Source organism: Mustela erminea, chromosome 13, assembly GCF_009829155.1.
Source record: "Mustela erminea isolate mMusErm1 chromosome 13, mMusErm1.Pri, whole genome shotgun sequence".
Lineage (NCBI taxonomy): Eukaryota > Metazoa > Chordata > Mammalia > Carnivora > Mustelidae > Mustela > Mustela erminea.
In genome coordinates, this window is record NC_045626.1 from 83,747,717 (window position 1) to 83,768,591 (window position 20,875).

General features: G+C 37.8%; 1 protein-coding gene across 7 annotated transcripts in view; it reads left to right on the forward strand.

Moving 5' to 3' along the window:
• Positions 1 to 20,875, forward strand: part of ATXN2 (ataxin 2) — a 113,851-nt gene that overhangs the window by 21,807 nt on the left and 71,169 nt on the right. For all 7 annotated transcript variants that reach the window (XM_032310332.1, XM_032310333.1, XM_032310336.1 and 4 more), the window contains exons 2-5: positions 13,820 to 13,853; positions 14,976 to 15,035; positions 15,583 to 15,654; positions 16,407 to 16,557. In XM_032310332.1, the coding sequence (XP_032166223.1) occupies positions 13,820 to 13,853; positions 14,976 to 15,035; positions 15,583 to 15,654; positions 16,407 to 16,557 (317 nt within the window). The remainder of the gene's footprint in view (positions 1 to 13,819; positions 13,854 to 14,975; positions 15,036 to 15,582; positions 15,655 to 16,406; positions 16,558 to 20,875) is intronic.

Sequence of the window (20,875 nt, forward strand, 5' to 3'; positions counted from 1 at the left end):
AAGCTCAGGGAGAGGACTGAAACTGTGCTGTCCAGTGTGGTGGCTGTTATCCGCATATGGCTATTTAAATTTACAGTTAAGTTAATTAAAATTAAAATTCAGTCCTCAGTCACACTAGCCATAATTCAATTCCTTACCCATCGTGTGTGCCCCTGGGCTACCATATTGGGCAGTACAAGTATAGAACTTTTTTTTTTTTTTTAAGATTTTATATATTTATGAAAGAGGTAGCGAGAGAGGTAACACAAGCACAGGGGAGCTGGAGAGGGAGAAGCACTAAGCAGGGAGCCTGAATGGGGCTCAATCCCAGGACACTGGGATCATGATCTGAGTCAAAGGCAGACGCTTAACGACAGAGCCACCCAGACACACACACCCTTTTTAATCATTATAGAAAGTTCTGTTGGACAGCACTGACCTTGAGCCCTGAAACTCCTTTTTATCTGAGTCTTGTGGAACTTTTGGTGTGTCTAGGTTGTATCTAATTGTGTATGGGTTCATGTTATGGTCAAGCCCCTTATCCCTTCCTCTAAGTAAAACTTCATTTGAAGAGATAACTTCTTTTTAAAGATATTATTTATTTGAGAGAGAGAGAGAGAACAGGCACGTGAGCAGTGGAGAGAGAGGAGGAAGCAGGGAGCCCAATGTGGGGCTTTATGTGGGGCTTGATCCAAGGACCCTGGGATCATGACCTGAGCTGAAGGTAGACACTTAACCTGCTGAGCCACCCAGGTGCCCTAAAGAGATATATTTTTACAGCTTTAGTTTGTTCTGTAATATGAGGAAAATAATTGTATTAAGCCAACAATTATTAATTACAATTAATAATTATAATTATTAATACAATTATACAATAATTGTATTAAGCCAACAATTATTAACTTAACTGTAAATTTAAATAGCCATATGCGGATAACAGCCACCATACTGGACAGTACAGTTTCAGTCCTCTCCCTGAGCTTACTTCCTCCACACAAGGAAGTACCAGGCGTTATTCTTAAGCCAGGCTGTCCATATGAATATCATTTAATTTTTTATAACCTTATGTGCAGATACTGGTTTTTGGTTTTGTTCTTTTTCAGAAGGTACTGTATTTATCACCATTTTACAGATCGTAGATTGAGACACAAACAGCTGAAGTTACAAGGTTAAGGTCACAGAGCTAGAAGTGATAGCAGGGTCAGATTTTTTTTTTTTTTTAAAGATTTTATTTATTTACTTGACAGATCACAAGTAGGCAGAGAGGCAGGCAGAGAGAGAGGAGGAAGCAGGCTCCCCACTGAGCAGAGAGCCCGATGCGAGGCTCGATCTCAGGACACGGGGATCATGACCTGAGCCGAAGGCAGAGGCTTTAACCCACTGAGCCACCCAGGCGCCCCAGTAGGGTCAGATTTTTAATCCCCGCTGTTCGCATAGAAGTTGTATTAGTTCTTATGGGGATGGTAGTTTTTTTTTTTTGAAATGTTGATTCTAGATGATTATGTAACTGGATTAATCTGACAGTTGTTTTGTGTGAATTTAGAGTTGCCACTTCACATTAGTTTGCTAAATAGAAAAAAACCCCTAGTTTTACTCATCTTTTCAATGAGGAAATAGTTGTTCAGTAAGTACTAGTTACAGAATTTCCCTTTCTAATAAAAAAACTGAAACGGGAGGAACAAAATGACTCACCAAAGTGAGTTAACTGTAAGAGCTGGAATTAGATTTCTAGGGTTTAGTTGTCCTTTCTCTTGACAACTGTAGTTACTCTGTACTTACTCTGTACTATAAAAAGAAATTGAACTAGTTGATACTTGTCATAATTCACATAAACTGTTCTGTATACTTAATTTAATTAACAATTTAGAGTACTTACTGTGTGCCAGGCTCTGTTTAGCTGTAGGCACACAGTGGTGAAGGAGACAGAAGTATTTGCCCCCATGGAGTTTACATTCTGGGAATGGGAGGTAGACAGAGAAATTAAATAGATGAACACATAATAGAATTTCAGATATTAAGTTCTATGATGCACTAAAGATTAGTTACTAATAAGTACTAAAACGGTGTTATACTGTTGGAGGAGCTACTTTTGATAATAAGGTCAGGGCAGGCCTTTCTGAGGAGGGGACATTTAAATTGAGATCTAAATAACAAGCAGGTGGCCATGTGAAAACCTGAGGAGAAAGAAGAGCATTATTACAGCTTCTACTGGAAAGGGGTTGGAGGTATGTAGTATTCTTTCTAAGTGTGTCAGAGAATATTAGTTACATCCAGACAACAGTTTCTGGTTCTAGAAATCTGGGTCAGTGAAATATTTTGATTGCATTTACTCAGGCCTGTTGAAATAGTTGTAGAAACTAGCAAATGACATGTATAGCTACAGTGTTGAAAGATGGCAATGAAGGAGCAGAATGGTAAAAAGTGAAGAAATAAAAAGTTCCATAATTACATTGTGGATGGCAGTTCCAATGGAGATTGCGTTTTCCAGGACCCCCAGAATTTTGAAATGATAAGGGAAGGAATTTTATTCTTAGCTAGATTTTTAAATGTGTTTCAGTTACCAGGAGTGTTCTTGGGGGTCATCTGGCTGGCTCAGTCAGAGTATGCAACTCTTGATCTCAGGGTCATGTGTTCGAGCCCCATGTTGAGCCTACTTTAAAAAAAAAAGGAGTGCTCTTGGGTTGTTTTTATGTTTTTATTTATTCAAGTGGTGAAGGAAACAGATAAAATATGCATATGAAAAGACACATTCTAAACTTTCTGTCCTAGACATAACCTCTGAAGTGTAAGCTGCCTGAAGACAAGGCTGTATTCATCTTGCTGTTTCAATAAATATTTGTCAAATATAAAGTTAAAAAACAAACTAGTTTTTGAGTGTTTGCTGTGTGCCAGACTTTATTTTACACCTTTAATGAAGTTTAATTGACATAAAATAAGCTTATAACTCTTGTCCAAATGAGAGTGTGTATGTGTACACATATGTTTATGTATATACATTTTGAGAATTATTTGATCCTCAACAACCCTTTTTTTTTTTTTAAGATTTATTTGAGAGAGAGAGAGTACATGTGAATGGGGGGAAGGGGTAGAGGGAAAGAGAGAAATTTGTTTTTTTTAAAGGATTTTATTTATTTGACAGAGAACAAGTGTAAGCAGGGAGACAGACAGGGGGAGAGAGAAGCAGGCTCCCTACCAAGCATGGAACCTGATGCAGGGCTTCATCCTCTCACCCTGAGATACGACCTGAGCTGATACCAAGAGTCGGATGCTCAACCAGCCGAGCTACCTAGGCACCCCCAACCTTATGACTTTTCTTCTTAGCGTTTTACAGATAAGAAAATTGGGGACCAGAGTGGTTAAATAACCATTCTGGGGTTCCTGTAAGTGGCTGGCCTAGGATTTGAAACTGAGCTGTCTAAAAGGCAGTAGAGTAGAACTTTGGGTGTTGATATGGTGGCCTTCTGTTTTTAAGGAGTGCACTCTGGAGTCCTGTGCTTTTGGTTTCCTGTGTTAGGGGATATCTGAGATCTCTTCTATAATTTATTCATAGTCCTTCATATTTCTGGTTTTTCTTTTTCATGTTTTTGGTTTTGGAGTTGTTAGGCTATTGTTTTATTGATGTCTTTTGCAGCAAAAAATTATTTATTTATTTATTTTTTCCATAAGTAAGCTCTATGCCCAGTGTGGGGCTTGAACTCTTGAGATCAAGAGTTGCATGCTCTACTGACTGAGCCAGCCAGGCACCCCACATTTCTGATTTTGATCGAGTTCCATGTAAAATATATATCCATGGTTTGTGCTTTCAGAGTCTTATCTAAGAATCCATTGCTAAGGGCACCTGGGTGGCTCAGTTGGTTACGCACTGCCTTCAGCTCAGGTCATAATCCCAGGGTCTTGCGAGCCCCATGTCAGGCCAGGGGAGCTTCTTCCCCTGTCTCTGCTCAGGTGCGTATTTAGGCTGTCCCCTTCAAATAAATACATTTTTTTTTTTTTTTTTAAAAACCAACCAAACAAAAAGAATCCATTTCCAAATCCAAGGTCTTGAAGATTTAACCCTATTTTTTTTTTCTCCTAAGAGTTTTTATAGTCTTTACATTTAGGTATTTGATCTATTTTGAATTTTTATATGTGGTATGAGGTAGAGGTCCAACTACTTTCTTTTGCATATGGATAGGTAATTATGCCAGCGCTGTTTGTTGAAAAGACTATTATTTCCCCAATAAGTTGTTTTGGCTCTTCCTAAAAGTCATTGATCATAACTATAAGAATTTTGGGGGGGTGGTGGTGCTTGGGTGGCTCACTTGTAAAGCATCTGCCTTTGACTCAGGTCATGATCCCAGGGTCCTGGGATCAAGCCCCACATCCAGCTCCCTGCTTGGTGGGAAGCCTGCTTCTCCCTGTCTCACTCCCCTTGCTTGTGTTCCTCTCTCACTGTCTCTGTCAAATAAATAAAATCTTTAAAAAAAAATTTTTTTTTTTCTTTTTGGACTTTGCTCTTTCATAGCTCTTTTATTTGTCCTTATGTCGACATCATATTATCTTGGTTAATGTAGTTCCCATATTATTTTAAAGCAATATTTCAATAGATATCTCTCTAAGAGAATGAAAGTTTTAAAAACAACACATGTATGGGCACATGGGTGGCTCAGTCGCTAAGTGGCTGCCTTTGCCTCAGGTCATAATGCCCAGGTTCTGGGATCAAGCCCCGCTTTGGGCTCCCTGCTCAGATGAGATGCCTCTCCCTCTCCCACTCCCCCTGCCTGTGCTCCCTCTCTTGCTATGTCTGTCACTGTCAGATAAATAAATAAAATCCTTAAAAACAGAACAACACATGTAGTGACACCTGGCTGGCTTACTCAGTAGAGCCTGTGACTCTTGACCTCAGGGTCATGAGTTCAAGCCCCTTGAACACTGAGGGTAGAGATTACTTAAAAACATCACATGTAAAAAATTAAAATTCTCAAGTATTATTTAATGTCTGGTCAGTTCAAATTTTCCCAATTGTGTGTCTCTTAAAAAGTAAATCAGCTTTACTACTGAAGTATAATTATATAATTATATATAATTATATACAGTAAAATTCACTAAATTTACATTTGCAATATAATCAGTTAAAAAAAATTTTTTTTTATTCATTTGAGAAAGAGCGCAAGCAGGGGGAGAGGCAGAGAGAGAGGGAGAAGCAGACTCCCCACTGAGCTGGGAGCCCCACATGGGGCTCCAACCCAGGATCCTGGGATCATGACCCAAGCCGAGGGCAGACACTTTACCATCTGAGCTACCAGGTATCCCAGTATAATGAGTGTTTAACATCAGATTAATTTTGTTACAAAATTCAACCTTTTTTTAGGTATATGTGTTAGGAGTTTCTTTTTTCTTTGGATCTGCCTTTAGTTTGGGGAGTGGCAGGGTTTTGAGGTATAGTTTATATACAGTAAACTCATCCTGTTCAGTGTAAAGTTCTTTGAGTTTTAACAAATGTGTATAGTCATGCAATCACTATCACAATTGAGATACCACCGTTGGGCTCCTGGGTGGCTCAGTGGATTGAGCCTCTGCCTTCAGCTCGGGTCATGATCTCAGGGGCTTGGGATCGAGTCCCAAGTCAGGCTCTCTGCTTGGTGGGGAGCCTGCTTCCTCCTCTCCCTGCCTGCCTCTCTGCCTACTTGTGATCTCTCTGTCAAATAAATAGATAAAATCTTTAAAAAAAAAAAAAAAAGATACCACCCCTTAAAGTTCCCACTGTACTTTTATAATAAATACCCTTTCTTCTCCCTTAGCCCAGGGTAGTCATTGATCTGATTCTGTATCTATAGATTTGCCATTCCAGAATGTCATATAAATGGGATCATTTGTGTCTAGTTTCTTTCCTTTAGCACAGTGCTTTTGAAATTCATCCAAGTTGTGTGTAGCATGTATCAGTAATTTGTAACTTTATTACTGAGCAGTATTCCTCTATTAAGGATGTACTATCACAGTATGTTTATTTATTCATCAGGTAATAGACATTTGAACTGTTTCTAGCATTTGGCTATGTGAATAAACCAGCTCTGAACATTCACATTCATTTGGTCTTGAATAATTGCCTGGGAGTGGGATTGCTAGGTTGTATTAGTATGTTTAACTTTATTTAAGTATTTTTATTTATTTTTTTAAAGATTACTTATTTATTTATTTGACAGAGAGGGACAGATAGCAAAAGAGGGAACACAAACAGGGGGAGTGGTAGGGGAGAAGCAGGCTTCCCACCAAACAGGGAGCCCGATGCGATGCAGGCTCATCTCAGGACCCTGAGATCATGACCTGAGCTGACAGCAGATGCTTAATGACCGAGTCACCCAGGAGCCCCTAAAGTAGTTTTATTTATTTATTTGTTTGTTTGTTTATTAAAGATTTAATTATTTATTTGACAGAGAGAGAGAGATCACAAGTAGGCAGAGAGGTTGGCAGAGAGAAAGGGGGAAGCAGGCTCCCTGCTGAGCAGAGAGCCCGATGGGGGGCTCAGTCCCAGGACCCTGAGACCATGACCTGAGCCAAAGTTAGAGGCTTAACCCCCTGAGCCACCCAGGCGCCCCATTTTTATTTATTTTTGAGAGAGTGAGAAAACGAACTGGCAGGGAGGGGAAGAGAGAGAAGCAGACTTCCCAGTGAACCAGGACCCTTGGATCGTGACCTGGGCCAAAGGCAGATGCTTCATCAACTGAGCCACCCAGGCATCCTAGTATGTTTAACTTTATAAGAAAATGTCAGACTCTTTTCCAGGAAAAGAAATCTGCATTTCCTTTTCCAGCGGTGGTGTGTGAGAGTTTCAGTTGGTTGGCATCCTTCCTCGTGGTTAGTATTATCAGGCTTTGATTTTATGAAGTCTTACTTGGTTAAACGACTGTGTAAGTCTTCTGCCCACTTATGGGCTATTTATCTTTTCTTACTAAGTTGTAGGAGTTCTTTGTATATTCTTGGTGTAAATCTATTATTAGACATTTTGCAAATATTTCCTTGTTTGGATTGACTTGATTTTCTTAACAGTCTTTCAAAGGACAGAATACTAAAAACTTTGAAGTCTCATTTGTTAGTTTTTGCTTTTATGGTTTGCATTTTTTGTCCTGTCTGAAGTCTTCATCTAACCAAAGGTTATAAAGATTTCCCCCCCCTATTTTCTTTTAAAAGTTTCATTTAACCCTTTTATGATTAGGTCGCTGATCTGTTTTGAGTTAGCTTTGCTAAGCTCTTATTTCTTGTAGTTTTTTTGAAGATTCTCTTAGGATTTTCTGCGTAAATGATCATGCTGTCTTTATTACTAAAGACATTTTCCTTTTTTCTGTCCAATCATGGTGCATCTTCTTCCTTCCTTCCTTAAGGTTTTATTTATTTATTTTTTTACAGAAAAAGGGAGAGAGGGAACACAAGCAGGGGGAGTAGGAGAGGGAGAACAGGCTTCTAGAAGAGCAGGGATCATGACCTGAGGCAAAGGCAATTGCTTAAGGACTGAGCCACACAGGCAACCCTTATTTCTTTTTCTTACCTTGATATGGCCCAGGCTAGAACCTCCAGTTCAGATGTCTCATCAAATTTTTTTTTTTTTTAATAATTCTGGTCAAGATTCTTAGGAGATTCGGGGCACCGGGGTGGCTCAGTGGGTTAAAGCCTCTGCCTTCGGCTCTGGTCATGATCCCAGGGTCCTGGGATAGAGCCCTGCTTCTGGCTCCATGCTCAGTGGGGAGCCTGCTTCCTCCTCTCTCTCTGCCTGCCTCTCTGCCTGCCTATTTGTGATCTCTTTCAAATAAAATCTTAAAAAAAAAAAGATTCTTATGAGATTCACAAGGTGGTATGTCAAGTCTGTCGTATAATCTACCATTTACTGTTTCATCAGTTTGTGCTATGTGCTTTTGATTCAGCAATCGATACAAAGTCCCTGGCTTCATGAAACTTGCTTGTATTGACATCAGATGTTAGTAAAATATGTTGATTTTTTTCAAAATTTGGATCATCCTCAATTCCATTGTGAAGCTTAAAAATAATTAAGAACAAGAGCACTTTGATGACATTTTTTCAGTTATGTTTGCATTAAACTTCCATGATAAAAGTATTTAATAAGGTATCAGATTTGTTTTAGAAGTAGTGGTGTAAAATAGCAGTAAACTTTTATTTTTACTTATTTATTTATTTTTTTATAAAGATTTTTTTTTAAATTTGTTTGACAGATAGAGATCACAGGCAAGCAGAGAGAGAGAGAGAGGAGGAAGCAGGTTCCCTGCTGAGCAGAGAGCCCGATGTGGGGTTCGATCCCAGGACCCTGGGCCCATGACCTGAGCTGAAGGCGCCCACTGAGCCACCCAGGCGCCCAAACTTTTATTTTTTAAATTGCAGTTGTTGACATCGCAGCCACTTTTTCAGTGCAGAGGTCAGCAGATTTTTCTTGAAATGACCCAGAGAGGTAGTATTTTAGGTGTTATAAGCCATATAACTTCTCTATTGCATATTCTCCTTGGCTTGTCCCTTCCCTCCTCCCTCCCTCCCCATCTTCCTCACTACCTAAAAACATACTTAGCTCAGAATCTCAACAAAAACAGGTCGTGGGCTATATTTTGCTGACTGTTGATTTGTGTAATGATTACTTTGAAATCTTTGTCCATCTTTTTCTTTCTTTTTGGCTGGGCTCATTAATTCATTATTTATTAATTTTATGTCATATGTGAGCTATGGTTCTTCTGTGCTGATTTTGGTAGATGTTACTAAGATGTGTAAGATACTGTCTGCCAGGCTTGGTTTAGGTTTTATTTCATCCAGGAGCTTTTGGCCAAGGACATGAATGCATGTTCAAATCCAGGAGTTTTTTGGGCACAAAATGTGCCTTTGGGGCTACCTCCATTTCTGGTACCTCTTCTGATTTTCACAAAAGCACTGGCTGCTGATCACACTCTTTTTTCTAGTGTGGGGTTTGACTCCCTGGAGGAGGCATCATTTTCTGATTTGGTCGGTTGATGGCCCCGAGTAGTCGGCATATGATAGGTCACCAGTAACTATAATACAAATCTGGTTATGTCAGAGTCCAGTCTGGAGAGTTGACGAGAGCACTGTGTGTTTGATTCGGAATGGTGTAGTCCAAGGAAGGCTTCTTGAAAAGGTGGCGTTTGAATTTTAAGGCTGTGTAGAATTGAGGGTTTTTTTTGTTCAATTTAAGAAATTAAAGACGTCCTGGACATAAAGTAGGTAGAAGTTAATAAATCACAGTTCTTTTTTGTTTTGTTTTAAGATTTTATTCATTTGAGAGAGAGCAGCAAGTGAGAGAGAAGGCACAAACGGGGTGGGGGGTGCAGAGGGAGAGGGAGAAGCAGACTGCCCACGCAGCAAGGAGCCCAACGTAGGGCTAGATCCCAAGACCCCGGGATCATGACCTGAACTGCAGTCAGACACTGAACTGATTGAGCCATCTAATCATCCCCAGAACCCTGCTTTCGGTTATTTTGGGTATATATTCTGATGTGGTAATTGCTGGATCATATGGTAATTCTCTTGAATTTTTTGAGGAACTGCCATCCTATCTTCCATAGTAGCTATACCATTTTACATTCCCACAGGTAGTGCAGAAGGGTTTTGCCAGTTTTTTGCCAACACCTGTGATTTTTTATCTTTTTGATAATAGCTACAGTAGTGGGGGTGAAATGGTAGCTCATTGTGGTTTTGATTTGCATTTTTCCTGGTGACTAGTGATGTTGAGCATCTTTTCACATGCTAATTTTATGACTTCTTTGGAGGAGTGCTATTCAGGTCTTTGGCCCATTTTTTGAACTAGTTGTATGTACTTTTCTTACCAGGTTATAGTTTATGTATTCTGGAATGAACCCTTTATCATATCAGATACGTGGAATGCACATATCTTCTCTCATTCTGAAAAGTATTGTCTTTTCACTCTGATAACTGTGACAATCCTTTGCACAAAAGCTTTTAATTTTGATGAAGACCTTTTTACTGTTTTTTTTTTTTTAATGTTGTCTATTCACTTTGGTGTCATAGTTGAGAAATCATTGCCAAATTCAGAGTCATGAAGACTTGTCCCCTCTTTTTCTTCAAGAGTTTCATAGTTTTAACTCTTAAGTTTGCATCTTTGACCCATTCTAAGTTAGTTTTTGTGTATGTTATAAGGTGTAAGGGTTCAGCATATTTGTGAGGGCTTATTTCTGGACTCTCTATTCCATTGGATTTTATGTCTGTCCTTATGCCAGTATCACACTATTTTGATCACTAGCTTTGTAGTAAGTTTTGAAATTGAGAAGCCACACTTTGCTTTTGATTTACGTGTATCCTTAAATTTATAATTTTCTCTCCCTCTGCACTGTTTTTTTTTCTTTTTCTTTTTTTTTTGTTCTTCTCCTGCTGTTTATTTGTTGAGGACGCTGTAGTTTTTCCGGCGAGATAAACACAACACCAGGCAAAGTGGGTGCAAGGCAAGATTTATTAAAAACACTCTCTGGCGAAGTTTCAGGGCTCAGGAGAAGGGGAGCCGGGAAAGTTGCACCGGGAGGAGGTGGGCACCCTCGGGCGAGGTTCCGCGACTCTGGAAAGCAGAGTGTCGGAAGTCGCTCCCAAGGCAGGGAGGAGGGGGCTTTTAAGGGGTCTTGGGGAAAGCTCAGGGGTCTTTTGGCAAGTTTCCCTTATTCAGATATCCCACCTGCTCGTCGGGATCCCATTGGTCCACAGGAGCCCGGGGCGGGGATCTCAGATTCCTGCGTGGGCCTTTGTTCTCCTGTCCGAGCTCAGGTCCCGTGGCGGGAACTTTTGCCATCTTGGACCTTTGTTCTTCTGTCCGAGCTCAGGTCTTGTGGCGGGAACTTTTCGCCATCTTTAGTAGCCCTTCCTGCCAGCCCAACAGAAACTGTTACTTGTTATGTCATATTTACTACAGTCTTGGTTTAACTGATCATAAACTCATGGTAGCAGTTAACATATTCTCCCACACCATGTTTCCTGTAAACTAGTAGATCTTGATTAAATCTGGACTCTGATTGCATCATATCAGAAGGTACTTTTTTTTTTTTTTTAACTTAAGGAAATTGTAAAAAGCAGGCAGAATGATATATTGAACCCCTACACACCTGGCACCTAGTATTAATGGTTAGCAACTCATGCCAGTCTTACTTCAGTATAATCCCTGTTATTTTAAAAATTTCTTTATATAAATTTGGCATCTTGAATGACACCTTAAATTCATACTCAGTAACAATCCTGAATATGGTTATTTTGTTAAATCTGATCCACCTAATCATAAGTGTATTTAGGAGTAGAGTATGATCCTGGCTTTTTTTTCCCCCCTTTTAAGATTTTATTTGAGAGAGAGAGAGAGCACCCAAGTAGAGGGAGTGGGAGAGGGAGAAGCAGGCTCCCTGCCTGCGGGGCCTGATCCCAGGATCATGACTTGAGCTGAAGGCAGACACTTAATTGACTTGGCTTCTTTGAAATTCTGTTTTTGTTTCTATAAGAAACATTAAGATGCTTTATTCCAAAATGTTAAAGAAGAAAATGAAAAGTGAAGCATAATCTAAGTGGATCCTAAAAGGGGGAAAAAAAAAATGAATTTGGATTTGTAGCATAAGCTTCAGAAAATGCTATTATGGTATGCTAACATTCCCCTTGGTTATTTGATTTCCTGGTTTGGTCAGTGGAAATCTGTTTATACACTCTGTACCACTTTATACTGCTGTGGGTCTTCTGTTATTTTCTTTGTTGCATGATTTGTTCTAATTAGTAAACTGGATTGTCAAAACAGTTCTTTGTTAGTCAAAGATGTAATTATATAATCAATAAAAAATAGTGTGACTTCTATAGAGGGTCTGTAAATTCTTTTAAATAGCTTTATGGGGATGCCACATGAATTTAAAGGTACTTAATTGGGGGGCGCCTGGGTGGCTCAGTGGGTTAAGCCGCTGCCTTCAGCTCAGGTCATGATCTTGGGGTCCTGGGATTGAGTCCCACATCCTCTCTGCTCAGCAGGGAGCCTGCTTCCCTCTCTCTCTCTCTCTCTGCCTGCCTCTCTGCCTACTTGTGATCTCTCTCTGTCAAATAAATAAAATCTTAAAAAAAAAAAAGGTACTTAATTGGTGGCATTTGTTTAAGTCTTAACCGTTGCATCTCAGCAACCACCAAGATAAGATAACCCACACAGGATTTTTAGCTATTTGGTAGCCTTTGGTTTTAGACTACTGATAATTAGAAAAACCCAGTAAATTCAAATGATGTTTGAAAAAAAATAAAAAATTTGGTTAGGTTTAATTGTGAAATTAGTTTATTCCTTGTGATGCAATTTCAGAGAGGCGGAATATAACCTAGAAATGAAAAGCCTAGACTTTGGTCACCTGGTTAAAATACCAGTTCTACTGCTCATTAGCCAGATGGTTTTGGTCAAGATAGTTAACTAAGGCCCAGTTTCTTCACCTGTAAAGTTGGGGTGAGAGTTTGACATAGTGCTTACCATACTATATGGTTTGTAGTATTATAAGTGGTATTATTAGTCCTATTCCATGGACTACAGGAATTTTTCTGTGCTTTGTGTGAGGCAAAGAGTTACAGAATCAGAATGTTAGAAATGGAAGGACTTTCAGAGGTGCTTTGGTCTAAGATGTTATTTTCTAGTTGAGAGAGGGTTACTGAGTTGGAAAGCAAACCAGCCCTGTCCTTGGCGTTCTAAGATCAGTGCCATTTTACTGGGAATTGGCACATTCATACTATTAGACTGTTTAGACCTGAATTGTGCTTCTCTTTGAATCTGTGACTTAATTTGAGTATCTTGATTATTTTGTTAAAATAAGATTCTAGGGTTTCCTGGCTGGCTCAGTCAGTTGAGCATCTGCCTTCGGCTCAGGTCATGATTTCAGGGTCATGAGATTGAGCCCTTTGTCCAGCTCCACGTGGAGTGTGGAGCCCACTTAAGATTCTCTCCCTCTGCCCCTCCCTAATCACACTTTCTCTGTCTCTCTTACAAGAGAAAGAGAGAGAGAGAGAGAGAGAGAGAGAGAGAGTCTAGCTCTATTATTCCAGTTTTATTATTATTCCTTTATTCTGTTATTTATGAGGAATATAGCATTTTATGTTAATGTTTTTATCATTTCATAAGGGGCCTAATCTTTTCCAGTGGAATAAGCCTTAGCTTGTATTATGCTCTATAACTAAATTCACTTGAGTCCACCTTACTGGAAATAACTTGACAGCTGACTGGTATACTGCGTTGTTTCAGAGGTAGGGGATTGGCAGAGAAAGGTACTTGTTACTTAGATCCTGACGGAGGTACTTAGAAGTGAAAGTGCTTTGAATGATTTAACTTATTTTCGGATGTTTTTCTACAGTTGTAAACGTGGTGCCTATTTTTAGAGGCAAGAGAAAAACACAGGAGGTGACTTTGATGTCAGTCAATAATATGTCAGTTAAATCAGGAGTGGAATTTATATTTTATTCCTAAGTAGCTTTCTGTAACAGAACAGTAGGTTACTATGGGACTAAAGATTATTATGTTTGGTATTGGTTATTTTTGCAGTAGGCTGTTTTTATTTTTACTTCATTTATTTTATTTTGATCATGTTCACATTCTTCCTCCTTTCTCCCTCCCATGATACACACCTGTTCCGGGTCTCTGAGCCAGTGAAGCCATAGGGCACCATTCTTAGGTAGCCTTTATACTTGGTATTAGATGAGCCTTCCCCACAGGTTGCTTGTGCTATATTTGAATGGAATTATAAGATGATTAAATTTGAAAATATTTAAATTTGAAAATATTTATGAAACTTAAATTTGAAAAAAAATTTTAAACTTGTTTCTCCTGTTGAACTTAATAAACGTTTTATTTTTTCAGAGGTCGAAACAGCAAAGGACTGCCTCAATCCACGGTGAGTAATTTTAATGTCACTTGTTTGGAAGAATTGGTAACTAAAATGTTATTTCTGCACCATAGACGAAAGCCAAGATGAAATCTTGGGTTTTATACCTCATACAACTTTTGTACCTCAGTATTGTTTGGTATAAAATTATTAGCTATATGTGTTTTTGGACATGATTCTTCATACAAAATGTAAAATTGTTTGTAAATAGTATTTTTCATGCAAAAGTAATAAGTCATTTGTTATTTTATAAATGGCTAAAGGCAAATCTAAATGATTAATACCCCAAAAGATAAGTGGAACAGGACTGGAGTTTGCAGAGTTCTTTGGGGTTTTGATTTTGAATTAATGCTGTCTTTTAAGTCCTTTCATTTTTCTCCCTTGGAAAGGGCCGTCTTATTTTAAATTTTAGAACTCTATCAATAGAATTAAACTGGGCATGAAGGGAAGTTCCATGTGATGGAAAAATAAATGAGAAACTGTCATTTATCTTTCAGATTTTGGCATTACTGGACAGATATTCTTATTTCAAATCAGAAGGACGCATGCTTTCATAGTATGTAGTAAAGAGTGGTGTAACTGAGACCTGAGAGCACTAGCGTTGATTCATATGTACTAAGAGAAGATAGTCAAGGGTCTTTGACAAAGGTGCACACTCCTGCACCCCGTTTATTTATGTATATATGCTTAGCCCTGTTTAGTGTACAGGTCTTTGAGTTTTGATGCGTACAGCTATGTAACCACCATCACAGTCAAGATGATGGGACGTTCTCTCACCTTGAAAAATCACTCATGCCATTTAGTAGTGATCCCTCCTCCCTCTGTTCCCCAGCCTTTGCTCTGTCCTGTTTCTGTGGTTTTGTTATTCCTCGTATATGAAAGTTCACTTTTGCTTTTTTGTATCACATGTAGTCAGAAACATTGTTAGATGGTATGACTGTTTTCACTGTTGAAAACTTAAGCTTCTGTTCTCTAAGGAAACAAAGATCGCAGTAAACCCAAGTCTTTCTTTAATGCGTGTAAGGCATTGCAGACCTAACTAAACATTTTTTAAGAAAATAAATGTTAATTTTAATATATATACAAGGATAAATACTAATTGCTAATAGTGTTTCTTTCTTAATATTCCAGATTTCTTTTGATGGAATCTATGCAAATATGAGGATGGTTCATATACTTACATCAGTTGTTGTAAGTTACCAGATTATTGGGGAGAAGCTGCCTTGGGAGTGTAAAGTAATTTTGTGATACTAAAATGTAGACGAATGATTTTCAAAATAACATTTCTTAGGTCACATTTAATCGGATTATTTAGGGGGAAAAAAAAAAAGCTTAGAACTCCATCCAAATTATTGTGACACACTATAAAAGTATTCTTCTTAACCCTGGTATGTATAAAATAATAGTAGTAGTTGATTAGTGCATTATTTTGTCATCTAATAAAGCCAGAATCAGAAATACTTAACTTTAGTATTTATCTATCTATCTATCTATCTATTTATTTATTTATTTAAACTTAAGTGTTTAAATTCATACTGCAATCTCTGAGCAGTGCCTCCTGAGGAATTTTGAGAATTCAATGTATTGTTAATATTTTAGAATTTATTGTTCTGTCAGTGAATACCTGATATGCTGAGTGAAGCCTGGTGAGCTATATAAAAAAAGTAAAATGAAAACAATTATCCCTCTTGACTGGATAGCACACTGTTTCTTTGATAAATTAATTGTATGTTTTTAGGGATCCAAATGTGAAGTACAAGTGAAAAACGGAGGTATATATGAAGGAGTTTTTAAAACATACAGTCCTAAGGTAATTTTTACTCTTTTCCTTTTTGTTAAATGTAAAAGCCCTTGAATTATCAACTGCTGTATGTTTGTATGCCATCCTGACACTGTGTGTTAGTTCCTGATTTAGCAGTTTATAGTTGTTTCTGATATTTTCATGTTCTTTAAAGCACTTTTAAAAATTTACACTTTGGGGATGCCTGGGTGGCTCAGTAGGTTAAGCCTCTGCCTTCAGCTCAGGTCATGATCCCAGGATCTTGAGATCAAGTCCCGCATCGAGCTTCTTGTCACCAGGGAGCCTGCTTCTCTCTCTCTGCTTCTGCCTGCCACTCTGCTTGTGTGCTCTCTCTCTCTCTGAGATAAATAAATAAAAAATCTTAAAATTTACACTTTGGTTTTGCTCTTTAGTTTGAAATAGTGATTATTTTGTAGACTGGTTCATATGATTAAACTTGCTCTGTGTGCTTATTAAAATATCTTGACCTTTTCAAGCATTGGAGGTAGAAGACATATTGAGTGGTTCATTATTTTCTTCATCATCACCATTAATGTACTTAAAACAGACTATGGTAGCAAGGACCAACTTCCAGATAAGAGGATTTTGAATGATGGAATAAATAATTGGTCATATTTTTGAGAAAAACTTATGATTATAAGGTTCTTTTGAGATAGATTATTTTTGTCAAAGACATAAATAGTACCTTGATGTGCTGAAGAATCCCTGTCATATTTTATTTTATAAGTAATTTGAATATTTACTCATGCTTTTCATTTTAGTGTGATTTGGTACTTGATGCTGCACATGAGAAAAGTATGGAATCCAGTTCGGGGCCAAAACGTGAAGAAATAATGGAGAGTATTTTGTTCAAGTGTTCAGACTTTGTTGTGGTACAGTTTAAAGATATGGACTCCAGTTATGCAAGAAGAGGTAAATTTTGATTTCCTAAATATGCTTCATGGTTTATAAGATTTATTTAACCAAGGACTCTATACATCAATTATACAGACTTTTTTTAAAGAATTTTTTTTTTTAAAGAATAACCAGATTAAAATTAAAGAATAATCTGTTTAATGACAGATGGGAATTTTAATGCATTTTTGTTGAAAAATACTTAAAACTTCAGAGAAACAGTCCTTGGTAATTTTGGTAGGGTAGATAATAAGAGTGCTATTAAAGTTTGTAAAGGATTTTCTAGTTTCATGGTCAAGAATGCTATAGATCATATTCAGCTGAAATTTCTTATCCTTTTTGGCTTACAGTTCTTTAGTTTATAAATTTTTAGTTTTAAAATGGTTATAAATCATGCTTATTTAGTTTTATTATGCTTTTAGTTCTATAAAAGTTTTAGTTTTGTGACCTGGAAATAAAGCACAGGTCTCAGGGAGAAAGCCAAAGAGCTGTAGATGGAGAAACAATTGTCCAATGAAGATGAAAAAGGTAAAGAAGTAGAACATGCATATTAAAAAAAAAAAAATTCAGAGTATGGGAGTATGTTTTGACGATATAAAAGGGGTGATATGGTTATATTAAAATTTAATCTGTTTCAGGGGCGCCTGGGTGGCTCATGGGTTAAAGCCTCTGCCTTCAGCTCAGGTCATGATCTCAGGGCCCTGGGATTGACCCCGCATGGGGGTGGGGGGGGCTCTGCTAAGTGGGGAGCCTGCTTCCTCCTCTTTCCCTGCCTGCCTCTCTGACGATTTGTGATCTCTGTTGATCAAATAAATAAAATCTTAAAAAAAAAATTAAAAAATATTTAATCTTTTTCAGATGTCCACTGAGGAGGGAAATATGGGAATGCTGTTACTTGTTTGGAGAGCATTCTTTGCCGTGTTGAGTGTTCATAACATGTTGAAAGGCTCTTCTGGGCAGTTTTGAACTTGGTTCTAAAATTCTTAAATTGATTTTTTTTTTCCTGGTCAAATTCTGTAGTCCATTCTCTTTTGAGTTTTAACTCACCACAATTTTTGATTTTCATTATTCAGTCTATACCAACAGCTGTTTTTGTTGTATTCATTTTTTTACACTGTTATTTAGAAATACAAGCCACCAGAAAGTTAAAGCCTTTCTCTTGGACCCTTAACAAGGCTCTCACATATAGTTAGCTTGTTTTTTTCAGAGACTAGGTACCTTTAACCACTTTGCCCTGCTGCAGAAAGCACTGTGTTCTGTTTTTTGTACCTTGTACTCAGATGTCTGTGTTTCTGATTCACAACTCTGTCTAAGAGTCCTTCAATGGCCCATACAAGGAAACAAGTCTTTTTTTTTTAGTTTCTGCCTTTGGAGTTGATCTTGTTTATGCCTGGGACCACAAAAATACAGTTACAGTTGAATGTAGTACAGAGTACTCTAAAAAAAGTATGGGCCACAACAACAAAATATTTCTTACTCTGTTGGGTACCAGGCTGTTTAGCTAACAGCCATTCACAATAGACTTTGGTTTTTTTTGTTTTTTGTTTTTTTTAATTAAAGATTTTTATTTATTTACCCAACAGAGATCACAAGTAGGCAGAGAAGCAGGCAGAGAGAGAGAGAGAGGAAGAAGCAGGCTCCCCGCTGAGCAGAAAGCCCTATGCGGGGCTCAATCCCAGGACCCCGGGATTATGACCCGAGTCGAAGGCAGAGGCTTTAACTCACTGAGCCACCCAGGTGCCCCTTGTTTTTTGTTCTTAAAGTGAGTTGGCATTTCCCAAATTTGGAAGGATAAATATTACTTGGAAGTATCTATGGTATCCTATTTTTTGATCCTCTTCAAAATAATGTCTTTAAATTTTTTATTTTTTTATTTTGTTCTGTCTTTATTTCTCAGAAAATTTGTGTTCATTGTAGAAAGCCAAGAACATACAGATCAGAGTGACAGCTTTGACAGTGTTCAGTACACTCATAACGGGCTGGATGTATTTTGCTATATACATAAAAATACAGTTTTTTTGATGAGGACATCCCATAGTGGAGTAATTTAAAGTGTTTTATATAAAGACTGTAGTGGTTTAGTGAATTACAAAGTTGTGTCTAGGGCATAGTATCCTGAATAAATCATGTGTTTAGGATTTCAGATCTCTTTTTTTTTGTTTTTTATTTTTATTTTTACTTATTTATTTTTAATTTTTTAAATTATTTTAGATTTCAGGTCTCTTAAGCCAGGTTTTTAATACTGTCTGGCAGAAGTTGCCCTCTATAAGTATTATTTTGGAGATAGTAATTAGTATAAAGAAAAATTTTTAGAGTTATTAATTGGCATGGTTCATTAATTACAGAGATTAAGACACAATTCAGTAACTTGGTAAAGTGATGACACAAACCTAGCACTCAGTTCGTGATCCTGTGGTCCTGGTATCAAGTACGACATTGAGCTCCTTGCTCAGCAAGGAGCTTGCTTTTCCCTCCGCCTCTGCCATTCCCCCTGCTTGTGTTCTTCTCTCTCTCTATGACAAATAAATAAAATCTTTAAATTTTTATTTATTTATTTATTTGACAGAGACAGTGAAAGAAAGAGTAAACACAAGCAAGGGGGAGTGGGAGAGGGAGAGGCAGGCTTCCCTCTGAGCAGGGAGCCCAGTGCAGGACTTAGTCTCAGGATCCTGGGATCATGACCCAAACCGAGGGAAGGCACTTAATGACTGAACCCCCCAGGTGCCCCCCAAATCATGTTCTTAAACATTGTACTACTCTGTCATAAATTATGTGGTCTCATTTGTTGTTTAGCTGTGTCAGAATAAATCAAAATAAATGTATTTACCTTAAAGGATTTCCCCACAAATAACGCCAAAGGTTAAAAAAAAAAAAAATTCTTGTTCAATATAAATATGCAAATTATTATATTATTTAAGATTCTTTTTTAAATCTTTGACTTTGTTTTTGGGGAGACTTTTAAAAGTTAGGTTATTATGACTTTTAACTTCTTAATGCTGACTTTATTGATTTTATAAGTTTGTTTTTTTCATTTTAATACATTTATAAGGTTGTCCTGTTCATACATATATGCAAGTGAATAAGAGGCCTAGAAATAATTTTTTTTTATGATATGGTGGATAAGTTTAGTTTGATCTCGTGAATGAATACATTACCAGATTGATTTGCAGACAAAATGAAAAGTAACTACGATTTTGTAAGCTTTGGGTTCCTTTTGCACATCCATAGTTAGACCATTAGATTATCACTGGAAAATTAGTGTGTGTTTTATACTTTATCTGAATTCCATTGCAGACAGAGCTGGGATGCTCTCATTTTACCCACTTCATTTTGCCACCTATTTTTTAGGGCATTCAGTTGCTTTGGTGTCTGCATTTTTCTACCTTGGAGTTGGTGTATTAGATCTACTCACTTTTTACTTGGTTTCTTTTCTCTTTCTAATGTTTCTCTGTGTGCTTTTCTCCTTCACTCTCTTTCTGCTTTTTCTTTTGCTCCTTTTCATATTTTGCTTTTTTTTTTTTTAATTTTTTTTCTTTCTTTCTTTCTTTTCTTTTCTTTCTTTTTTTTTTTTTAATATTCATTTATTTATTTATTTATTTATTTATTTGACAGACCGAGATCACAAGTAGGCATAGAGGCAGGCAGGGTGAGAGAGAGGAAGAAGCAGGCTCTCCACGGAGCAGAGAGCCCGATGTGGGGCTTGATCCCAGGACCCTGGGATCATGACCTGAACCAAAAGCTGATACTTTAACCCACTGAGCCACCCAGGCGCCCCTCATATTTTGCTTTTGATTTAATACCCCAACTCAACTACATTTTAGTTCTGTGGTCTATTCCTTCTTTCCTTCCTTCCTTAGATTTTATTTATTTATTTGACGGAGAGAGGGAGAGAGCACAAGAAGGGGGAGCAGCAGGGAGAGGAAGAAACAGGCTCCCAGCTGAACAGGGGCTCTATCCCAGGACCGAGGATCAAGATCCCAGCCAAAGGCAGATGCTTAACTGACTGAACCATCCAGACGACCCCTGTGTCTACTTTCTTATTTCATTCTCCTAACTTAACGCTATTTTCTACCGGTTCATTTCCTTTGCTGTGTTCTCAGTCTAAAGAACGGGTCAGCAAACTTAAGGCCTGTGGGCCAGATCCATTCATTGCTAAATAAAGTTTTATTTTAACAGGGTATGCCTGTTTATTCATGTATTGTCTGTAGCTACTTTGATGCTACAGTGATAACATTGAGTAGTTGTAATACAGACTCTATGGCTTGCAAAGTCAAACAATATTTTCTGGTTCTTTACAGAAAAATATTGCCAACTTCTGTCCTGGATCTTTTTTCCT